We start from the raw sequence: 21,345 nt of genomic DNA on the forward strand, positions 1-21,345 counted from the left end.
TCGCCTTCCAATGACGACGGCGGGCAGGCGGCTTAGGTGAAAGCCGCCAAACGGGCCGGCAAAACTTTTGCTAGGATTTAAATTGCCTGCGGACAGAAAGACCGAGAGAGAGAGAGAGAGAAAGAGAGAATAAAACCGACGCAACCGTTTCTTGCAAATCTTCCGGCGAGATCGCCGCGGCGCGGAGCCATTAATCAGCGGCCACGCAAGATAGCTGCCCCTCGCCCGAAAGTCGGCACGGCGCTTACAAACAAACCTCCCGAAACAAAAAAATAAATTAAGCAAAGTAATATTCCTCCCCCCCCACCACGCACCACACCCCCCCCCCCAATAATCACCCCGGTATCAGTCTTCACGATAGCTTCACCTTCCTCCTGCTCCCATTCATCATGTAAATTTAATTTTCAAGCAGGTATTTAATCACCCCGCTATCTGATGCAGGGGGGGGAAAAAGTAATTACTGCGGAGGACTTGGCCACTGACGTGTTTGCAACTTTGTCGCCGGCTGAGTATTTTGGCGACGGAGAGGGCAGGGGGGGGGGGAGGAACCGCGCAGGGAGATTAAAACGCGCCACGTCGACACGCCCAGAAGCACCAAAAAGAGTTTTCTTTAGCAATATATTTGTGGGGTTTTTTTTTTCCTAACTGAGGAACAGGCCTAGGGAGAGCGACCGGCTTCCCCGGAGCAAATCCGACATGGATTTCGGAGGATATCGAAGGAAACACGTTTCGGAGGATTCAAATGTTCTGGGCAGATGCCAGCTGTTCGAAGAAAGGAAAGAGGTGGTTTTGTGTGTGTGTTGTTGTTTTTTTAACTGTTGCACTGTTTCCAAAAAGCAAGTGGATTCCACAGGGGCGAAGTCAGTATTGCTTTAGGATGCTGTGGGCTGATCCTGCGTTGAGCAGGGGGTTGGACTAGATGGCCTCTGTGGCCCCTTCCATCTCTATGGTTCTGTGATTCTGTGAGTATGGGAATGAGATCTTGGTTTCTTTCTAAGACAGATCGGTCCCATTGGGATTTTGCATCATAAAATCCCAGCGTCGGAAGGGGCCCTACAGACCATCCAGTCCCACCCCCTGCTCAGTGCAGGATCAGCCTCAAGCATCCAGGAGAAGGATCTGTCCAGCCACTGCTTGAAGACCACCAGTGAGGGGGAGCTCCCCACCTCCTGAGGCAGCCCATTCCTCTGCTGAACTACAATCCTAGAGTGGGAAGGGGCCATGCAGGCCATCCAGTCCGACCCCCTGCTCAGTGCAGGATCAGCATAAACCATCCAGGGTAAGGATCTGTCCAGCTGCTACTTGAAGCCCACCAGTGAGGGGGGGGGAGCTCACTACACAAAATCCTAGAATTAGAAGGGGCCATCCAGGAGCATGCTTGCCTCAGAAAATCCACAGTAGCCATTTTGTGACTGGGCCCGCAGCCAGAAAACTCCCACCTGCTCAACAAGATTGGGGATCCCCCAGATCTATATTTTTTCATCCGCCTCCTTGGCTCAGAGGTTCGGGTGACAAAGTTGGCCTCGGGGCGAACCTCCCCCATCGTATAGAAATCACAGAGTTGGAAGGGACCCCCAGGGTCATCTAGCCCAACCCCCCGGGGGGGTCCCCTCGCCTCACCTGAAGAAGCGGCGTGTGGACGTGCGAGACCACGTACGGGAGACGTCGCCACTCACGGATGGCCAGGCCGCTGGCCATCTCCACCAGGCGCTCGATGTAGTTCAGCTGCTGCTCCTCGGGGTGGCAGATGGCCAGGTAGCCCCGGTACATGTTGACCTTCCAGGTGATCTCCTTGGGGCAGCTCAGCTCCACCTGGGGGACGAGAGGGCGAGAGGAGGTCGTTGGCATGCAAACACACAGTCACAGAGACACACAGAGTCCCAAATCCGCACCATGGGGCATGACCAAAAGGGACTTTCTCACACAAAACTGCCTTCCAGTGAATCAGACAAAAGGTCAAACGAGGCCAGTGTTGTCTACACCAGGGGTGGGCAAACTGTGGCCCTCCAGATGTCCACGGACTACAACCAGGAGGCTGTTCGATAAGGCGTCGTGGGTTGGCTGTTTTCAGCAGCCAACCCCTCCGTGGCTTGTTCTGTCGACTGATCATTCCCGAGGGCTTGCGGGGGGGATCCCTAGCAGGATTCCCTCCCCTCCACTAGCAACGCTCCCCTGACGCAGGGGGAGACAAGAGCAAATCTCAGGGGGAGAACCATCTGTCGGCCTGGCTTACGCATTCTCAAGCAGCTGTTTGTTTGTCGAAGAATTCACTTTGGGAAACTTCCGAAAATACCCCTTGGGAAGACTCACGCCGCTCTGGCAGAACAGCTAGCTGCGTGCCCTTAATAGCAAGCAAGTCCCCGAAGGCCAGGAAAAAGACCTGCAATCCTGCAACCCCCCTGAAAAGACCAGGATCCCACGCTGTAAAGGCGACCGGAAACCCACCTGCACCAGGGCCTCCTTCACAGCCGTCCAGTTGGAGACCCTCCAGGCGCATTCCAGGACCAGGTAGGGGTTGATGTGGCCCTTGGACTGGCCGTACTCGGTCAGGGCCTCCCATTGGTTCAGCTCTTTGGAGCACCTGCCGAAGGAGAAGGGGGACGGGGAGAGAGAAAAGGTCAAGGGTCTCCGTTTCTTAAAAGGCGTTTTGATTACTGCGGTGCGGGCCAGAAAACTTTCTCAAAGGGGTTCAAACTTGATAAGAATTCTTGCGTGTTTTCGCACCTCCCGGCCGCCGTTTGAACAGTTCTTGCTTTGAAAAGTTCTTGCTTTGATGCCTTGCATCGTCACAAGAGGGGACGTTTCCCCTGGGCGAGCCTAAATTGCCCTGGCGACCACCACTGAGGGGGAGGACCTAGGAGGCCTCAGAGGGGAGAGGGGAGCGAGCCGCACCCACTGCCTCGTATCTCTGCCTTTCGATAGCCTGTGCTCTTCTGTGCTTCCTGAGCCAGGAGAGTTCCTGTTCCAGATCCCCCCTCTTCCAACCCTCTCTCCTGGCTCGCCCCAACCCCCTACCCCTTTGCCCAATCAGAAGTCTCCTCTGCGGCTCCCTCCCAGGGTGCTCCGAGGCAAGGCTTGAGGGTGCCATTGGCGCCACCTAACGGCCAAACTCCATCACTGCACCCACCTTGGCTGAGGCAAGCCATACTCAACTGGCAGCTGCTACTGCAGCTGCCAGTTGAGTATGGCTTGTCTCAGCCAAGGCGAGTAGCCCCTGCAAGCCCAGGGCAAACCCTATCGCCAGACTCAAGGCTTCTGGGTCAGAGATGCGGCCAAATTTCCCATTCCTTGATTACTTCCTGCACTGCGGGTTAAGCCTAGCCTAAGGTCAAGCCAGCAGGTTAAGCCTGAGCCTAAACCAAGAGCGCTCGCTGTTTGGCTGGGGGGGAAAAACACCCAAATTTATTCTCCGGACCCATTTTAAACCGCTTACCGGATCCAGTGGTCTTCCCAGAGCTGGAATTCCGGGAAGACAGCAGGGGAGGCGTTACTCCTCTCATGTTCTTTCTTGGCTTTATCCATAGCCTTCTCGTAGCTCTCTTGGGCCTTAAAGGGAACCAACAACCCGTCATTTCCGACCCCCTCCTCCTCCAAATCCCCAAACGCAGCTGCCGCCCCAGTTCGATGAGATGGAGGGACGGTGCACACGACACCCAAGGCAAAAAGTCAGAACTGGGAATTGGGGCTGCGGGCTCAGAAAAGAACTCGGATTATCTCTGCGGCTGGAACATGCATAGCTGTGGCAGCTAGATGGGTCTCGTCAGCTGAGGCAAATGGGTGTCCGGTGTCAATTTGGGAAACACGCTCAAAATTTTTCAATCATCTTAAGATCCTAGGACTTTATAATTCGCTGGGAGCTCCTTGAATGCTAGATTGATGCTTGAACACTGTAGCGGCCTGCATACAAGGGCTTGCCCCTACAGAAAATGCCTTAAAAGCTTCATGCCAAGATTACTGCACAAGTTAGAATCACAGAATCCTAGAGTTGGAAGGGGCCATAGAGGCCATCTAGTCCAACCCCCTGCTCAACGCAGGATCAGCCCTAAGCATCCTAAAGCATCCAAGAAAAGTGTACATCCAACCTTTGCTTGAAGACTGCCAGTGACCTCAAGCTGTCCTCGTGACCCCAAGCTTGCGGAAAAACCCTTAATGAAATTTACTGACGTCCTGACCAAATGTCGCTCTGCCAGTAAGCTGTATGGGGCCAAGCTGGGAAACAGGGCCAACGTTTGGACGTTTTTTTAACGCGTTGTCCTAGTGCCGTCAGGCTGGCAAAACCGCGCTGTTTCCGTGAAGTCAAAAATCAAACCTGCTCGAAGAAGCCGTGCTGTTCGTAGGCAATCGCGGTGGCCGTCTCGGGGAATTTACAGCGCTTCTGCCACAACCCAGCCCACATGTCCTCCTCTTGTAGCAAGGAGTACAGCTCAGCCAGAGAATCGAGGATTTCCTAACGGGAGGGAAATGGAACAAAGATCGTTTCCTCTTGACAAGCACTGACACTGTGAAGTGGGCAATCGGGCCCTAAGGGATGGAAGTTGGGAAAACGGAGCTGCCGGGCTTTTGGCCTGTCGACAGGACCGTTCTCCTGGCTGGGTCCAGGTCTTAAAACAGGGCAGGAGACTGCTGGAACAAGAGGCACCATGATCAAGATGCCAAATAGTCCCCAGGTTCTGTTGGGCTTGTAATGTTGTATCTCTAGGTTTTTGTTGGGCATGAAATGTCGTATCTCTAGGTTCTGTTGGGCTTGAAATGTTTTATCATTATATTGTAACAAGCAGACTGGGTTTATAAGAATATCTATCTATCTATCTATCTATCTATCTATCTATCTATCTATCTATCCATCCATCCATCCATCCATCCATCCATCCATCCATCCATCCATCCATCCATCCATCCATCCATCCATCCATCCATCCATCCATCCATCCATCTATATCCATCCATCCATCCATCCATCCATCCATCCATCCATCCATCCATCCATCCATCTTTCTGGGAGGTACACCTCTGAAGAGGGACTGAAGCTACCTTAACCTGGATCTGACCCCTGGCCCTCTGTCTAGCAGTGGTTCTCCAGGGTCTCGGAACTAAATGCAATATACTAAATTGTGTATGGGATAAGCTGTAAAATATAGTACTCTATAGAATAATATCAAAATTGACTGAGGTACATTTTCAAATTATCTCATTCACAGCTGTTTTGAAGATTAATAACTGAATTTCTCAAGGCTTATCTGGCTTGTAAATTAAAAACTGAATTTCTCGACATATAAGGTATGACATGTACACCATCTATGAACTTGTTCCATTCCCCCTTCTTCAGATGCACACATAGATTCCTCTAGATCTAATGATTTAACTCCAAGCCGGGAACTACCGAGCGCACTTGAAATGAGATCATTACAGAAGTTCTCTATGTTGGAGATACTACTGAAATTGAATGCTGTATAATAGCGATCCCCAACCTGTGGGCCGCGGACCACATGTGGTCTGTCGACTAATTGGAGGTGGGCCCCGAAGGACGCCTTCTCCCCTCCCCCCGGTCCTTTACTTCATCCCCCCCCAGCCCTTTACAACACACTTCGGGTGTCCTTGTCTCCCATCACTCCCAGACGGGACTATCTCGTTGCAGAGAAACAAGCTCAGGGTTCCCATTGATTTGTCATTGTCATGAGTTAAAATTTCCATGAAGATAAAATGTTCCTTATGTTCATTGTTGTGGCGTGTCTGTATCTTATTTTGAAGGGATGTTTAAACATTACCATAGCGATCAGAGAGCGTTAGGGAAGTGGTTGAGAGTAGAGGAGTAAACTACCCCCCCCCACCGGGCCTCAGTAAAATTGTCAAGCGTTGAGTGGTCCCCGGTGATAAAAAGGTTGGGGACCACTGCTGTATAATACTAAGGAAGAGATTCCAGAAGGGGGGGGGACCGGTCATCGAGAATGAGAGCCCCTACGCAATCCCTCTTCCGACTGGGGCAGATTCTCCCTCCCACCAACAAGTTCTCAAGCCGTCTGTCAGCACCCAATTAAGCCCCAGCTAATCTCTGTTTCCCCAGGGCTGCCGAGCCAATGTAAAGTCCCATCTTGACTTGAGGAAATTCTGACGGAGAATTTGTGCCAAGCCCAAAATTGGCTTTAACGGCCCACGGTGGCTGCACCTGCCTACCCATTTCCAAAGCCACATTTCGGGAGAGAGAGAGAGAGAGAGAGAGAGAGAGAGAGAGAGAGAGAGAGAGAGAGAGAGAAGTCTTCCATTCGACGGCCTTGCATCCGGGGAGGGAGAACGAGCACGCCTCTTATTTCCTGACCTTGCCTCTCCATCGCGGCACGGATGAATTATGAACCACGCTTAGCCTGCGTGAATCGGAGCTGAAGCTAACCTTGGAGGGGTTTGGTTTTGTGTGTTTCCCCCCCCCTCCCTCCAAATAGCAGAACTTGCACCCATTTGTCATTTCACGCAAGCCACGCAAAACAGCACACAAACGCACGCTTGCCCCGTACCTGCTGGGGCGGCGTGATGCTCTCCTGCTCGTAAAACTCGGCCGTCTGCTTGGACTTGATCTGCAGGCTGAGGCCCTTCTCGAACGCCTGGTGCTCCAGCATGAGGGTTGAGCAGAACCAGAGGTTGTGCGTCTTGCCCAGGTACTTCAGCACGCAGGGCCGGATGGGGATGGGCGGCACGCACTGCGACAGGGCCTCCACGAAGCAGTTCAGGGCGCTGGGCTGGCAGTCCCGCTGCACCTGGTGGCTCCCGCTGCACAGGAAAGGGCTGATCTCGCCCGCCAGGGCCTGCGAGGCAAGGCGGGGAAGCGCAAACCGAATTGAACCAAATCGGCCCGTCAGCACCGGGGTCCGCTTGTCAGGGCTCCCTATCAGGAGGGCTCCCCCGTTCCCCCAAAGCCTGATTCCTTGACCCTTACGAGGGAGACTTCCGAGGGAGTGCCCGCCCCTTCCTCTTTCTGCCTCGCGCTCCTGGGGGGATTGGCAGGTCCTCTTGCCTATCAGGTGAGACTGGGCCAGGCCTCGAGAAATAGGGGACCAGCATGCTGATTTCTCCCCGGTAAGTTTCAGCCTCTGCCTTTCCCCCAGCTGTATTCATTCCCCATGTCAGTTTTAAGGCAGCTTCTTCCTACGGTTGCAACGTGAAGCCCAAGGCGATGCCGGTGTTGTGTCTTTCAGCGAAGAAGCAAAAATCCCTTTATGCAAAGGTCTAAATATCGAAGCTCCAGGGACTTACGTGCTGCTGCCGGTCAGAGAGTATTTTCCACAGACGAGAGAAGAGCTGGATCCAGGTCTTTTCGGCTAACGGCGTGGAAATGTGGCACAGCTGGACGAAGGCGCTGAGCAGGGCTCCGGTCTGGAAACGGAAGAGGGGAGAAATGGGTGGGGAGAAGTGGGGGAGGGGGCTGCATTAAATGAAGAAGCTGGTTCTGTCCTCTCCGTCACTGAGCTATGGGGCGGAGAACAAGAGGGGCAAATACACAGGTTGAAAAGCGGAAGGCGGTTTCGGGAACACAGGTGACCTCCTTGAGCTGCCTTCGTCAACTTTTTGACCATTGAGAAACCCCTGAAATATTCTTCAGGCTCCAGAAACCCCAGAAGTGGCACGATCATGCAGAATACGGTTGGGAAGCAGAGCTGTGGACACGCCCACCCAAGGCCCCTCCCCTTCCCACCCCCCTCTAGGCCTATCATTGGCCGGCGGGGGGTCAACATGACTATATACCGTCATATCACCTGATAAAAGTTTACTAAATTGTTAACTCCAATTAATTATCCTCCATTTTTAAATGGCGAGCCATCTGATGGAGAGGATGAATCTGTGAAGGCTCAAGGGGGTGGCAGGTGACAGTGGATGAGCAATAGGGATGGGAGTGTCCTGCACAGTGCAGGGGGTTGGACTAGATGACCCAGGAGGTCCCTTCCAACTCTAGGATTCTAGGATTCTAACCAGCAGCCTGTTCTCCTTCCATCTCAAGAGTTGCACACTTACGAATGGAAAAGGACAATCAGGGCAGCCCAGGAAATATGAAAATATTTTATTTTTTTATGTATCGCCGTGAGCCGCCCTGATACTTCGAAGATAAATGTAGCAATAAAGTAAAAAGAACTTTTAAAAAAATCCAGAAACTCCGCAGAGCCAGATGCTTCTAGCTTGGGATTCTGTTAATGCATTGGTTAATATCCAAAATTTATGTCCCACCTCCCAGCCCCTCGGAAGGGCCACCGAAGCAGAAGACGATTTAAACAACACGCCGAACAAAAAAAAAAAAAATCACGTTTTAAAACCAAAAAGACTCCCCCACCGTTCCCAAACGCACGTTCGAAAGAATTCAAGAACAGAGTGACAATATTATTTATTATTATTATTTATTTGATTTGTATGACCGCCGCTCTCGGAAACCGGCTCGCGGCGGTTCACAACATTTTAATACAATACAATATATTAACCATTAAAATTCCCCATTAAAACCCCATTAAAACAATGACTAAGTCACAATGATGGCGATTAAAACTATTCCCGTACAGGCCCACTGGATGAGCAAAAGGGAACGGAGGATAATTGGGCATAGGATGGAACACTCTGGGGAACCAGGTCAGTTTAGTACTGGCCTCCCCCCTCCGGGGAGAGGGGTCCGATCTTAGCCCCGGGCCATCACCCGGCCTTAGACAAACGCCTGGCGGAAGAGCTCCGTTTTGCAGGCTCTGCGGAACTCAGAGAGCTCTGACAGGGCCCGCAGCTCTTCAGGGAGCTCATTCCACCAGGTAGGGGCCAGGACCGAAAAGGCCCTGGCCCTTGTCGAGGCCAGGCGTGCCTCCCGGGGTCCTGGGATCATCAGCAGATTCTTACCCGCAGAGCGAAGTGCCCTGCGGGGGGCATAAGGAGATAGGCGGTCCCTCAAGTATGCAGGACCCAAGCCGCGTATAGTCTTAAAGGTTAGTACCAAAACCTTGAACCTGATCCGGAAACAAACTGGCAACCAGTGCAGCTGCTTCAGCAGAGGCTGAACATGGGACCTCCAAGATGATTTAGTGAGGACCCGTGCAGCTGCATTCTGTACCAGCTGTAACTTCCGGGTTAGAGACAAGGGTAGGCCCGCGTAGAGCGAGTTACAGAAGTCTAATCTAGAAGTAACCGTTGCATGGATCACAGTGGCCAGGTGTTCCGGGGGCAGGTAGGGCGCTAGTAGCCGAGCTTGGCGTAGATGGAGAAACGCCGTCCGGGCTACCTTAGTGACCTGGGCCTCCATGGAAAGTGAGGCATCCAGAATCACTCCCAAATTCCTGGCTTGGGGCACAGATGACAATTGTACCCCGTCCAGGCAGGGAAGACGCGCTTCCTGTTCCTGCTCCCTTCGGCCTAGCCAAAGGACCTCCGTCTTGGAGGGGTTGAGTCTCAGGCGGCTCTTCCTGATCCATCCAGCCACTGCTTCCAAACAACTGGCGAATTTTTCTGGGGGGAGATCTGGCCGGCCATCCATCAAGAGATAGAGCTGGGTATCATCAGCGTACTGGTGACACCCAAGCCCATAACTCCGTACCAGCTGAGCCAGGGGACGCATATAGATGTTAAATAACGTGGGGGAGAGCACCGCTCCCTGTGGCACCCCACATGGGAGTGCAAAGGAGTCGGATAACTCCTCCCCCACAGCGACCCTCTGTGATCTGTTCTCTAGAAAGGAGGATAGCCATTTAAGAGCCACCCTTCCAATCCCAGTATCAGCGAGGCGGTGAACCAAGAGCTCGTGGTCAACCACATCAAATGCGGCTGACAGGTCTAATAGCACGAGAATGGCCGACCCGCCCCGGTCCAGCTGGCGCCGGAGATCATCTGTCAGGGCGACCAGCACAGTCTCCACCCCATGGCCAGGACGGAAGCCAGACTGGTATGGATCAAGGGCCGAAGTTTCCTCCAAAAATGCTAGGAGCTGGTCCGCGGCGGCCCTCTCAACCACCTTGCCCAGGAATGCAAGATGCGATACCGGGCGGTAGCTGGCGGGGTCCCGCGGATTCAGCGATGGTTTTTTCAGAAGAGGGCGAACCACTGCCTCCTTGAGCCGCTGAGGGAATTCTCCCGATGTAAGGGAGAGGTTTATAATCTCCCTCAGGGGAACACCTATCCGTGGGTCGCTGATCTTAAGCAACCACGACGGACAGGGATCAAGGGGGCAAGTGGTCGCCCTCACCGACCCTAGCACTTTGTCCACTTCGGATAAAGAGAGCCGCCTGAAGCCATCAAACCTGATCCCCCGCAACGGCCACGGAGCTTCTAGTTCACGAACTGTATCAACTGTGGCAGTAAGGTCATGACGGAGCGACAAGATCTTATCCGCAAAATAGCTCGCAAAAGCCTCGCAGCCTAGTTCCAATTGACTACTATTTTGATGCCCTCCTTCGAGGGCAGTAAGGGTCCGAACTATCCTAAATAATTGGGCTGGGCGAGAGCTAGCGGACGCGATTTCCGCAGCAAAGTAGTCACACTTTGCCGCTTTCACCGCCATCTCATACGCCCTCATAAGCGTGCGATGAGATGTTCTTGTAGCTTCGTCGCGGGTCTTCCGCCACACTCGCTCTAGCCGTCTCACCTCCCTCTTCCTCTCCCGAAGCTCCGCGGTAAACCTCTCCCGAAGCTCCGCGGTAAATACAAATCAAAACATCAAAACAGCAATTAAAACACCGGATCTCTAAGGGAATGCCTTAGCAAAACAAGCAAACGAAAATTCTTTGCCCGCAAATGGCAGATGGCAACAGAAAGAGGACAGAAAACCCCCTCTGGGGCATCGAACCAGTGCTGGGCTGCCTTCAAAGACATCTTGGTGCAAACTGAGCAATTGCTAATTGTTCAGAGGGAGCCCTCTGATGCTTCTGCTAACTCATCTACGGCGTGCTCAGAGGCAGGGTCCTTTCCTAATGGAGTTAGGGAGGTGTGGAGTGAAGGCCCAGGCAAAGATTAGGAAGAGCCTCCGTGACCGTCGATAAAAAATAAATCGTCATGCCACACCGGTCGACTGATCTACCTTGGGGGGCCTAGAAAAAAACAACAGACATAAGGCCTCCACGGGAAAAGAGTTTCATTCGACTTTGAATCCAGCCGCCCTAAAGAGGTAAAACTGGCCCCGATCAGGGACAGGGCTTTTTCAACCCTGGCCCTGGACTGGCGATTACCCAGACCAGGGGTAGTCAAACTGCGGCCCGCCAGATGTCCATGGACTACAATTCCCAGGAGCCCCTGCCAGCGAATGCTGGCAGGGGGCTCCTGGGAATTGTAGTCCATGGACATCTGGCGGGCCGCAGTTTGACTACCCCTGACCCAGACAAACAGGATCAGGGCCTTGCAGGATTTTAAACAGTTCCGCAGGGCCTGTAAGATGGAGCCCTTCCACCAGACCTACGGTCAAAGCCAGGAAAGTAGCATTCTAAAGAACTGACCTTCCTACCCGAGAATCTTTTCCAACCCAAGAAACCCTCTCAACACTGGGAAAGCCCCTCTCTGTTATGGTATATCTTCCACCAGGCATTTGATGGGGCCGACTGACCCATAACATCTACAGGTCCCCCCCCCAGACTAACCTACTGAGGGAGTGTCAAAGTTATCGTTAAAATACTGTTCTTTGTTGGTATGTTATTGTTATTGTTCTATTGTTATACTGACTTTGAGAGCGTTCTATGTAAACGTTTCCAAATGTTTTATGTAGAACGCCTAGAGCCGTACGGAAGGGCGGTATAAAAATCTAAATAAATGAATATAAAATAAATAAATAACATAAATGTATTTTGGAAATGAGGCAGCAGCTTTTAAACTGCTTGTAACACTCCGTTTATTGAATTAACAGGATCACAAGAGTTAAAAGACACCTCCAGGGCCATCCAGCCCGACCCCCAGCAGTATGGAGAGCCAGCTTGGTGTAGTGGTTAGGGGTACGGACTTCTAATCTGGCATGCCGGGTTCGATTCTGCACTCCCCCACATGCAGTCAGCTGGGTGACCTTGGGCTCGCCACGGCACTGATAAAACTGTTCTGACCGAGCAGTGATATCAGGGCTCTCTCAGCCTCACCCACCCCACAGGGTGTCTGTTGTGGGGAGAGGAATGGGAAGGCGACTGTAAGCCGCTTTGAGCCTCCTTCGGGTAGGGAAAAGCGGCATATAAGAACCAACTCTTCTTCTTCTTCTTCTATGCAAGAAATTCACAACCGTAACTTATTTGGGGATCGTTTTAGCTTGGCGTTGAGTTATTTACAAAAAGATGCCGATTTAACGGATTTGGAGGGGGGGCGCTCAAACCGTGCTGAACCTCGGCCAGTCCGGAAGACCCCCGACGCTCCCCCCCCCACAAGATCCCAAAAAAACGCAGCGGGGGAGAGAAACCGGGCTCACCTTCACTTCTCGGAGGGAGTCGAGAAACTTGTCGTGCCGGTTGGTCAACATGTGCAGCTGGTTGCCGATGTCCTTTTCGGACAGCTCCTTGGTTTTGGGCGTGCTGGTCTGGTCTCCGGGGGCCAGCTCGATGTCGATCTCCACGTCCTGGGGGAGAGGCTGGCGGTTACAAGCGCAGGATGATTACGGCCTTGGCAAGGGAGCCGCCGTCAAGCCGATGCACCCAGGAGCACGGGACGCTCCTCCCCGGAGCGAGGGGGGGGACACCGACCGACGGCCGGAGACCCCCGCGGGGAACGCAAAAGGAGGTGGGGCGGGGCGGTTGCAAGCAAGGGACGACAAGTCACCTCTTCTTTGGATTCGCTGTTCTCTCTTTCGCGGGGCTCCTGCTTGACGTGGGTCACCATGGCGAAGGCGGCCCGGTCGTGGCTGTCGGCCAGGTTGATGACGTTGGTGATGGACGGGAGCATGGCGCCCTGGCAGCTCGTCCCGATGGCGGAGTTCCTTTCGCACACGGCCAGCAAGAGCTAAACATTTATTTTTTCCCAAAACAAGGGAAGATCTGGGTTATTTTACACCCCACTTTTCCCTGCCTGAAGGAGGGCCAACGACGCCCTCCGTCAACGCCCGGCACCATGCAGGGAGGGAAAGATTATACTTCCTTAGAGCATTACGGAAACATCTACATTGGCTCAGGGTCTAGGGACTGAAATGTCGCTGCCTTCTATTCTGCATCAACGCCAGCGATGAGGAATGATTCAGTTGACTAGGAAAAGTTTATCTACGTTATTTTTAGGGCAGGCGTCAAGCTTGTGAGGGACGTCTCCCTTGCATGTCTGCAAAGGGTCTTTGCTTCACTTCACGCACGGGAGGAAATAGGACCGGTGAAACACCAGCTAGCCCAACCTAGAGGCCCTAACTGCATTTTTCTTTTCCTCTTACGGTGCGGAACACCTTCCAGCGCCGGAGAAAGGCACAGCCGTCACCAGAATGAACCTAAATGTTCTGTCCCAGGGAAAGGCTTTTCTTTTTTCAAAACAGAGAGAAGTCCAGGCCTCAGTGTGAATCCAGAGCAGGGGCGGCCAAACGGATGTCCGTGGACTACAATACCCATGAGCCCCTGCCGGCCCCTGCTTTGTAGTCCATGGACATCCGGAGAGCCCCTGTTTAGCCGCCCCTGCCCCAGAGCACCAATCGGCCCGGATTTCCTTAAAGACTAAGAAAAGGGAGGGCGCATCCGACCGCCGATCCCTGCCCTCCCCTGCCCCCCCACCCCCACCCACCTCGATGCACTGCTTGGTCCAGAAGTGGCTCCCCATGGCCTCCCAGTTCTGAGAGCAGGTGACGTAGAGGAGTCGCTCGTAAACGCGGCGCTTCATCGAGTTGTCGAAGACCTCGAAGAACTTGGCCCGGATGAGGGGCTGGGCGCAGCGGAGCCCCGAGAGGAAGGCCGGCTCCAGCTTGGCCGTCAGCTCGCTCCCGGAGAGGCTCTCGTCCCTTTGGCGGGAAGGAAAAGAATCAAGTTTTTAAAAGAGGGAAGATCGAGCCCTCCTCTAGCCGTTCGATGCGGGCCGAGACGGGCTACTTTCCTCGAGTGAGAGACGGCCTCTGGCCAGTTCTATTCCACCCTGCGATCCGTGTCCTGTAAACTGGGGAAAGATTGGGGGATTATCCTGCCATTTTATGGGTTTAATGGCATCGAGGATTATGATTCGTTTTAATGGGGTTTTAATTCTCTCTTCGTGTAACCCGCCACGGGTCTTCGGAGACCGGCGGGATAAAAATCCAAAGCATGAACCAAATAAACAAGGGATAACAGAGTGACGACCAAGAGTCCACCAAGATATCCGGCCTCCCACTGGGCCTAGAGGTGAGAAAGTCCTTAAGCTTAGCCAGCCAGGGCTAAAAACGGGGGCTCGTGCCCACCCGGCTGCAGTCACTCACAGCAGGCGTCAAGACGAGGCCTCTCCTGGTGCAAAATTCCAACTAACGCCCAGGGCTCTTCTCATTTTGCATGTGCAAAAAAACACTGGACAACCAACTTCTTTTTGGTCCCTAAGGTGCTCCCTTACACCTGATGGCCCCGGGGATTCTAGATTCTAGAAGGTGTTTCTCCTATTGGGTAACGGCCCATTCGTCTCTCGTAGGGTCTGTTTGCTCTGGCTGCCAGACAGGTAAGGTCTAAGGACAGAGGTGATGGCTGATTCGTATGAGCTGAGATAGTCTGGTGTACGGATTCCGGCGCATGTGCTATTGTCTGCTTTTCTTGCTCACGGCTACCCGTCCGTACTTGGTGACGGCCTACGGCTGTCCGATAAACGTGGTCCTGATTCTAAGGTGTGCCCAGGCTTGAAGCTGCTGTTTCTCCCCAACGGGGACCCAAAGGAGCCAACAAACGTTCTCCTGTCCTCCATATGTACCCTCACAACGTCCCTGAGAGGTAGGCTATGCAGAAGAGCAGCTCACTAGCCCAAGGCCACCCAAGCCAGCTTCCACAGCAGGGAAAGGACTCAGATCTGGGTTTCCCGTGGCATCTGCACCAAGCCCCTCCTATCGACCCAAACTGGTACGAGGCGGAAGGACATAAGGCGTAGGAGGAAAGGAGGAGGGGCTCCTTGACGGCCTCAGCCGGCACTTCCCAGCGCTCACACGTTCGAACCGCTCAAGCGGCAACGCATGCCACGCAGCTGCGCACGTAGAAATCCAGCCGCGCCGCTAATCTGACAGGTGACATTTTTTTTGTCAAAACAACAATTAAGCATTTAAAAGCAACGCATTTGGGGGGGAGGGGGAGGGGCGGGAGAAAAGAGAAAGGCACGCCAACGGCGAGATCTCAATTTAGCTAACTGTTATGAAACGAAATTAAAAATACGAACGGCTCTAATCGATTGCTATTTATAGCGCAGAAGGAATTTTGTGTTTTTTTTTTGGCCAGACGTCAGCACACATAAAACGAACACAGCGGGTGTTTTGTTCTCCGCTTAGCGGTACAGGTGTGAGATCCGGAGGCGCCAGCCTGTGGATACCTTCAAAGAAACCTTGGGGGAGGGAAACGGACAGTGATTTCACACATCCACGCCCCCCTCCCCACACACACACACACCCCTTCCCGAAACCTAAATGATCTTTAAAAGATGGATGGCGTCTTATTAAGGTCAGGAGTGGCACCGAATTATGGACTGGTAATCTGGGGGGGGAAAGGTGATTAATTGCCATAATTACCTATAGACGTAGTTAACAAGGTCTAAGAACTGGGCGTTTAATTCAAGGTCCTCTGGAAAACGTTTTTCTATGTAGGTCATCATTTTGACTAACAAGATGGACTTCTCTCGCAGGGTGGGGGTCTGAAAAGAAAAAACGGGAACGGGGGGGGGAAGGACATAAATTAGCTCGCCCATCTGGCAGCTGGCAGCTCACTTCCAATAGGCACAATAAAAAGTTCATACATTCACTGGTCTACGGGCAGTCCTAACATGGGAGTTGCTGATGGATTACCAAGCATGCGCCATGTTCGACCTCTGGCTGCTAATGCGCCTGTTCACCAGGCCTGTATGGTTAATGGATCCATAATTGCCCATGGATACAGAAGAGAAATGCGAAACTTGAAACAGGACACGTGCTCAGAACGGACCAAGTGACTTTCACCGGCACCGGAAAATCTTGATGTTGGCTTGCCGAATCGCTTTAAAAGCTTGGGACAGAAACTCTAAAACCGAACCGCAGCTCAACAGCACCACCTGGGGCATCTGAGAACTTGGGCAAGGCTTGCGTTAGGCCAGTGGTTCTCAACCGTCCTGATGCCGTGACCCTTTAATCCAGTTCCTCATGCGGTGGGGACCCCCAACCATAAAACGATAAAATGATAACATTATGCAAGTGGTCTTTCATAGAAATTAAACCGAAACTGACCAATGGCGAGAAGATCCATTGTTCATGGTTGGAGATAAATTGGTTTTTTTCCCCCGGGGTTTCTCAGTTCAGTTCTGCCTCTTGTCCCACCATGCCCATCTTGACCTTTTCCACTGCTCCAGACAGACGAATGCTCTCTCGATCTACCCCGCAAGGCTGTTGTGTGGATGGTGGCCCCTGGCCGAGCTGCTTGCCCTGCCGCAATGCCTGTGAAAGGGTCCTTCGACCCCCCAAGGGGGACCTGACCCCCAGGTTGAGAACCACTGCGTTAGACTAACCCATCCACTTCTGTGACTTTTCAGACCATCTTGCCGGACTTAAATTGTTTTCGGACAAAGGCCAGTCCAGTTTGGGACAGGCGACTTATTCGTCATTGTTCAAAACGATCCCTAGGCGGTGGCTGGGGGGGAAGGTGGGGTTCTATACTTTCTAAATCTCTGATTGACAGCAAGTATCTCTAACTACCGAAAAACGGGCTTCGTTCTTGGCTCGTCATTGATCGGCATCCGCTCCATAGAGGGCTATAAGGTTCAAAACCATGACTGGTTCCCTTTACAGATTTTTGCTGCAGAAACTAATACAAAAAAACCCCACGGAAAGCATTTCCCGGGAGGCTTGGCAGAGACGCAGCGGGCAGCCTCTCTCGTCCCCCCCCCCCCCGGCACGTACCTGGCTGGCAGTGGCGGGCGAGTTGTTTTTCACCCACTCTTCCACGATCCTCACCACCGCCCGGAGGATTTTGGCGTCATTGGACTTCTCGATGAGCGACGTCAGGATGGCCTGGATGAAGTTCTTCCTCATCTCCATGCTCATGACAGCCAGGCGGGTCTTCACCAGGTCCAAGCTCAGCATGACCAGTTCGCTCGTGCCGGCTGGAGGGGAAATCCGGAACCGGATTTGGAGCGTGAGCAAGGGGGAGGGGGAGTACGGGCGGCGTAAGCCCTCTGGGCACGACGGAAGGGTTGATTCAGTGTCCGCGGGGGAGCTTGTTTCAAGCAAATTCCCAAAGCGACCCCTTTTAGGGAAAAGCTTTTAACTAACCTCCTCCCAGGGCTGTCCAGAAGCCCCAGGTATTCATGAAACCCTGTCTGAGAAAGCCATAAATTCCGCAAGTCCCAAGTTGACTTGCCGACTGTAGCATCTGCGTCCGTGAATGTTTTGCTCTAGACTGGGAGTTCTAGGTTTTAAACCCAGCCTAGGAAAGCCCCAATGGTGAGTCAAGCAAGTCCAAGTGCTTTCCGTTACGGAGCGAAAACAGTTCCGCAAACAGTTTTGCAGTTTCCGCCTGCAAAAGGCAGCTCTCTTCCGCCAGGCATTTGGTTGAGACGGAAAACGCCGGCGACATCTACAGGGCTACTCTCCCCCTTGGAAATCCACGCATGCATTCTGCTCCTGGACCTGTTTGCAATGTCACAGTCCATTCCCTCTGCTAGAGTCATTATTAACGTTAATATTATTATTACTGTAGTTATTTAAATCCTATGGAAAAACTAAGCCTGAGCCTTCGGGGAGGGCGGTATATAAATCTAAAAAATAAATAAATAAAATAAATAAGCTGCGTGGATTGATTTTGACGTTCCGTGTAAACCGCCCAGAGACTCAGGGGAGGGCGATATAGATATATAATAAATAAAAAAAAAGCAAACAAGAGCTCCCCCGCGGAACTGAGCCTCGGGACGCCGGCTGGGCGGGGCGGGGGTTACCTGTGTTGGCTTCCGCTGTCCCCGCTTGCGTCTGCTGGTTTAAGTGTTCCCGCACCATCTTCTGCAGGGAGCGCATGAAGACCGAAATCAGCCTGTCGATGTAACTGGGGTTGTTGCTGCACGCCGACTTCAAGATCATGAGCGTCCCTAAAAACGGACCGCGAGAAGAAGGAAGGGGGAAAGCGTGTCACTGTGGTTAACCCACCCGGTTTCAACTCCCCGCGTGGCCGTAAAGCTTCGATGGGTGCCCTTGGCCAGGGGCCGTCTCGCCACCTGGATGACCTTGGGAGATTGTTGTCAGGAGAAAAGGGTTTGTGTGTGTGTGGAGAGACCAGATGCGGTGGCCTGAGCTTTTCAGAGTAAGGGCAAGATAAAAACGTGGCGATGACACATGTGAGAATTCAAAGTAGCTTTTTACGGGCACAGCAAGGGATCCCCGATTCAGATGCTCTCAATTTCGGAAGCCAAGGGAATCGGTAACGGGCTCTGTTCGTTTCCCCACCTCAAACCCCCTCCTACTCCCGTCTTCCTGCTTCCCTAAAGGTGCTTGAGGTTTTGCATCCTTTTAAAAAAAGGGGGGGGAAAGAGAAAAGGACACGTTTTCCCTTAAAAGCGTCTACTGGGCTCCGGAGAATTCGGTCCTGCTCTCACCTTGGGAGCGTTCTGGACAAATGATAAGAAGGAGTATCTTTCTCGCTAAGTGTGTTTCCAGAGCCCAGCCTGACACCTGACAAATAGGCAATTCCCCAAGTGAAATTACACCTGTCGGCACAGATCACAGGGGAGGATAGTGAAGGACATTGGCCATTTAAAGGGGCAGGCCCGGCCAGACGCCAAGGGGGTCGCAGGCCGGCTCTAGTGACAACGGCCATTCCGGGAGCGGCCTCGGGGCCTTCCAGTGCGGGGATCTGAACAGAGCATGTCAAGATGAGCAGGTTGCGGGATGAGCTCAGCATGGAACGGTTATGCGCCAGTCCGCAACTGCAGACAGCGGGCATAATGTTTCCATGGGGCAATGTGCAGCACTAAGCAGAGTTTCCTCTAAGTGGTGCAATGGTCAGGGTTATGTGAGAGAGAAAGAGAGAGACAGAAAGAGACAGAGAGAGAGAAAGACAGAGAGAGAGAGAGAGAAACAGAGAGAGAGAGAGAGAAACAGAGAGAGAGAATGACAGAGTCAGAGAGACAGAGAGGCAGAGAGAGACAGAGAAAGACAGAGAGAGACAGAGACAGAGACAGACAGAGACAGAGAAAGAAAGACAGACAGACAGACAGAGACACAGAGACAGAGAGACAGAGAGAGACAGAGACAAACAGAGAGACAGAGAGAGAGAGACAGAGTCAGAGAGACAGAGAGGCAGAGAAAGACAGAGAGAGACAGAGAAAGAAAGACACAGACAGACACACAGAGAAAGAGACAGAGACAAACAGAGACAAACAGAGAGAGAGAGAGAGGGACAGCGAGAGACAGAGAGAGAGAACAAACTTACCGAAAAGCTGAGAAGGGTTTGCATTGGTCGCTTTCTCATAATTGGTCAGCCCTTCGTATATGACCTTCCCAACGGCAGCGTAGAGGCACTCCAGTTCTTCGTACTTGGAGGCCACGCTTGAGGTGCCTGCGCCGGAGACAACGAGAGGGTTACAAGATGAAAGAGGCTGGCGGTCTTGCGCTTAACACCAGCGGCTTTTGCCAGGGCGCGACAGCGCAAGGGCGTTACATTGGGACTGACGCCCGAAATCCAGATTCCGTGTCCCAGCTGCCTACAGTGAGAATAACGCTCCCAATTAGCCCACAATCGGATCAACCATTCCTGTACCTCTGCTTGATAAATGTCGTGTATCACCCTGTGGGGTGGGTGAGGCTGAGAGAGCCCTGATATCACTGCTTGGTCAGAACAGTTTTATCAGTGCTGTGACTAATCCAAGGTCACCCAGCTGGCTGCATGTGGAGAAGTGCAGAATCGAACCTGGCATGCCAGATTAGAAGTCCGCACTCCTAACCACGACACCAAACTGGCTCTCTAGGTTTTTAGTGGCGGAGTGTTGGGAAATTGGGAAACACTGTTGCTGATTTAGGATAATTTTTCTTTGCTTTCTTATGGAGATCACTGGGGATGCTTTGCTCCCGGCGGTGAGCGCTTTAAAGCAGTCCAACGGCACTGCAAATTAAATTGGTATCCCGCTGCAAGGGGGGTCTCTTCTCTACCCTGGCGTTTATTGGCAGCCACCGGCTCTTCCGTTTCCCCTCCACGCTTCCTACGATCTGCCTTCACGCCCAATTTTGCTTTCTTGTCTTATTAGAACAGCAGCGTTCGACAACCGGGGGAAGAAAGAAAAAAAACCCTGCACTTTCAAAGCGAGAGAGGGAGAAACACAGTAATTGCAAAAGACATTAAATTTACGATAGGCCTTCCTTGAGCCAAAGTAATATCTGCCACAGGTTATTAAGTTTTTACGCCGCCGGATAATGATGTATTACTCGCGATTCCTTATTTCAACTGTTTCCTCCCCCCTCCCCCTTTTTAATTGGGTATGAAAGTGCAAGTTTCAAAGAGAGAGAGAGAGAGAGAGAGAGAGAGAGAGAGAGAGAGAGAAGATAAAATAATATAACAGGCCATAAAGCGCAGAACTGATGATAAGATGGACTAGTGAAGCGATCATAGAATCATAGAATTATAAGAGTTGGGAGGGCCCTCCTGGGTCATCTAGTCCAACCCCCTGCACTATGCAGGACACTCACAACCCTCTCGCTCATCCACTGTCCCCTGCCACCCCCTTGAGCCTTCACAGAATCAGCCTCTCTGTCAGATGGCTCTCCAGCCTCTGTTTAAACATCTCCAAAGATGGAAAACCATCCATCTCCCGAGGAAGCCTGTTCCACTGAGGAACCGCTCTGACTGTCAGGAACTTCTTCCGGATGTTGAGACAGAATTTAGAATTATAGAATCATAGAGTTGGAAGGGACCTCCTGGGTCATCTAGTCCAACCCCCTGCACTATGCAGGACACTCACAACCCTCTCGCTCATTAACTATAACCTGCCACCTCCTTCCCTAAGAGCTTGTACAGCAGGGGCCCCCACCTTTTAAAGCCTGCAGAATCTGGAATTCGGACACAGCATGGTGGCATACACAGCAACAAAATGGCGGCTGCAGGGGGCGGAGCCAGCCATGAAAACGGCGGCCACAATGTACCGTCGGTCGCACAGTGACGATTCTCACGCTGGGGAGGCGGCATCTCACAAAGCAACTGTGGAGCCAATCAACTCTCCCAAGGCCAATCAGGAGCCTTGCTGCACGAAAGCCCTTCTTGGCCCCGCCCACCCCCTACAAACTCCTGACAGGCACTAGAAAAG

General features: G+C 52.5%; 1 protein-coding gene across 11 annotated transcripts in view; it reads right to left on the bottom strand.

The window, feature by feature from the left end:
* Positions 1–21,345, bottom strand: part of TRRAP (transformation/transcription domain associated protein) — a 98,239-nt gene that overhangs the window by 29,854 nt on the left and 47,040 nt on the right. For 6 of the 11 annotated variants that reach the window (XM_077317195.1, XM_077317194.1, XM_077317196.1 and 3 more), the window contains 13 exons: positions 19,482–19,607; positions 17,995–18,141; positions 16,961–17,163; positions 15,605–15,726; positions 13,666–13,879; positions 12,730–12,909; positions 12,383–12,529; positions 7,243–7,362; positions 6,507–6,794; positions 4,310–4,447; positions 3,434–3,546; positions 2,446–2,581; positions 1,621–1,812 (listed from right to left, as the gene is read on the bottom strand). In XM_077317195.1, coding sequence (XP_077173310.1) covers positions 1,621–1,812; positions 2,446–2,581; positions 3,434–3,546; positions 4,310–4,447; positions 6,507–6,794; positions 7,243–7,362; positions 12,383–12,529; positions 12,730–12,909; positions 13,666–13,879; positions 15,605–15,726; positions 16,961–17,163; positions 17,995–18,141; positions 19,482–19,607 — 2,126 coding nt within the window. Of the gene's footprint in view, positions 1–1,620; positions 1,813–2,445; positions 2,582–3,433; positions 3,547–4,309; positions 4,448–6,506; positions 6,795–7,242; positions 7,363–12,382; positions 12,542–12,729; positions 12,910–13,665; positions 13,880–15,604; positions 15,727–16,960; positions 17,164–17,994; positions 18,142–19,481; positions 19,608–21,345 lie in introns of all 11 variants that reach the window. The other 5 variants (XM_077317186.1, XM_077317191.1, XM_077317188.1 and 2 more) reach the window with 1 other exon arrangement.

The sequence above is a fragment of the Paroedura picta genome, chromosome 17 (assembly GCF_049243985.1).
Source record: "Paroedura picta isolate Pp20150507F chromosome 17, Ppicta_v3.0, whole genome shotgun sequence".
Lineage (NCBI taxonomy): Eukaryota > Metazoa > Chordata > Lepidosauria > Squamata > Gekkonidae > Paroedura > Paroedura picta.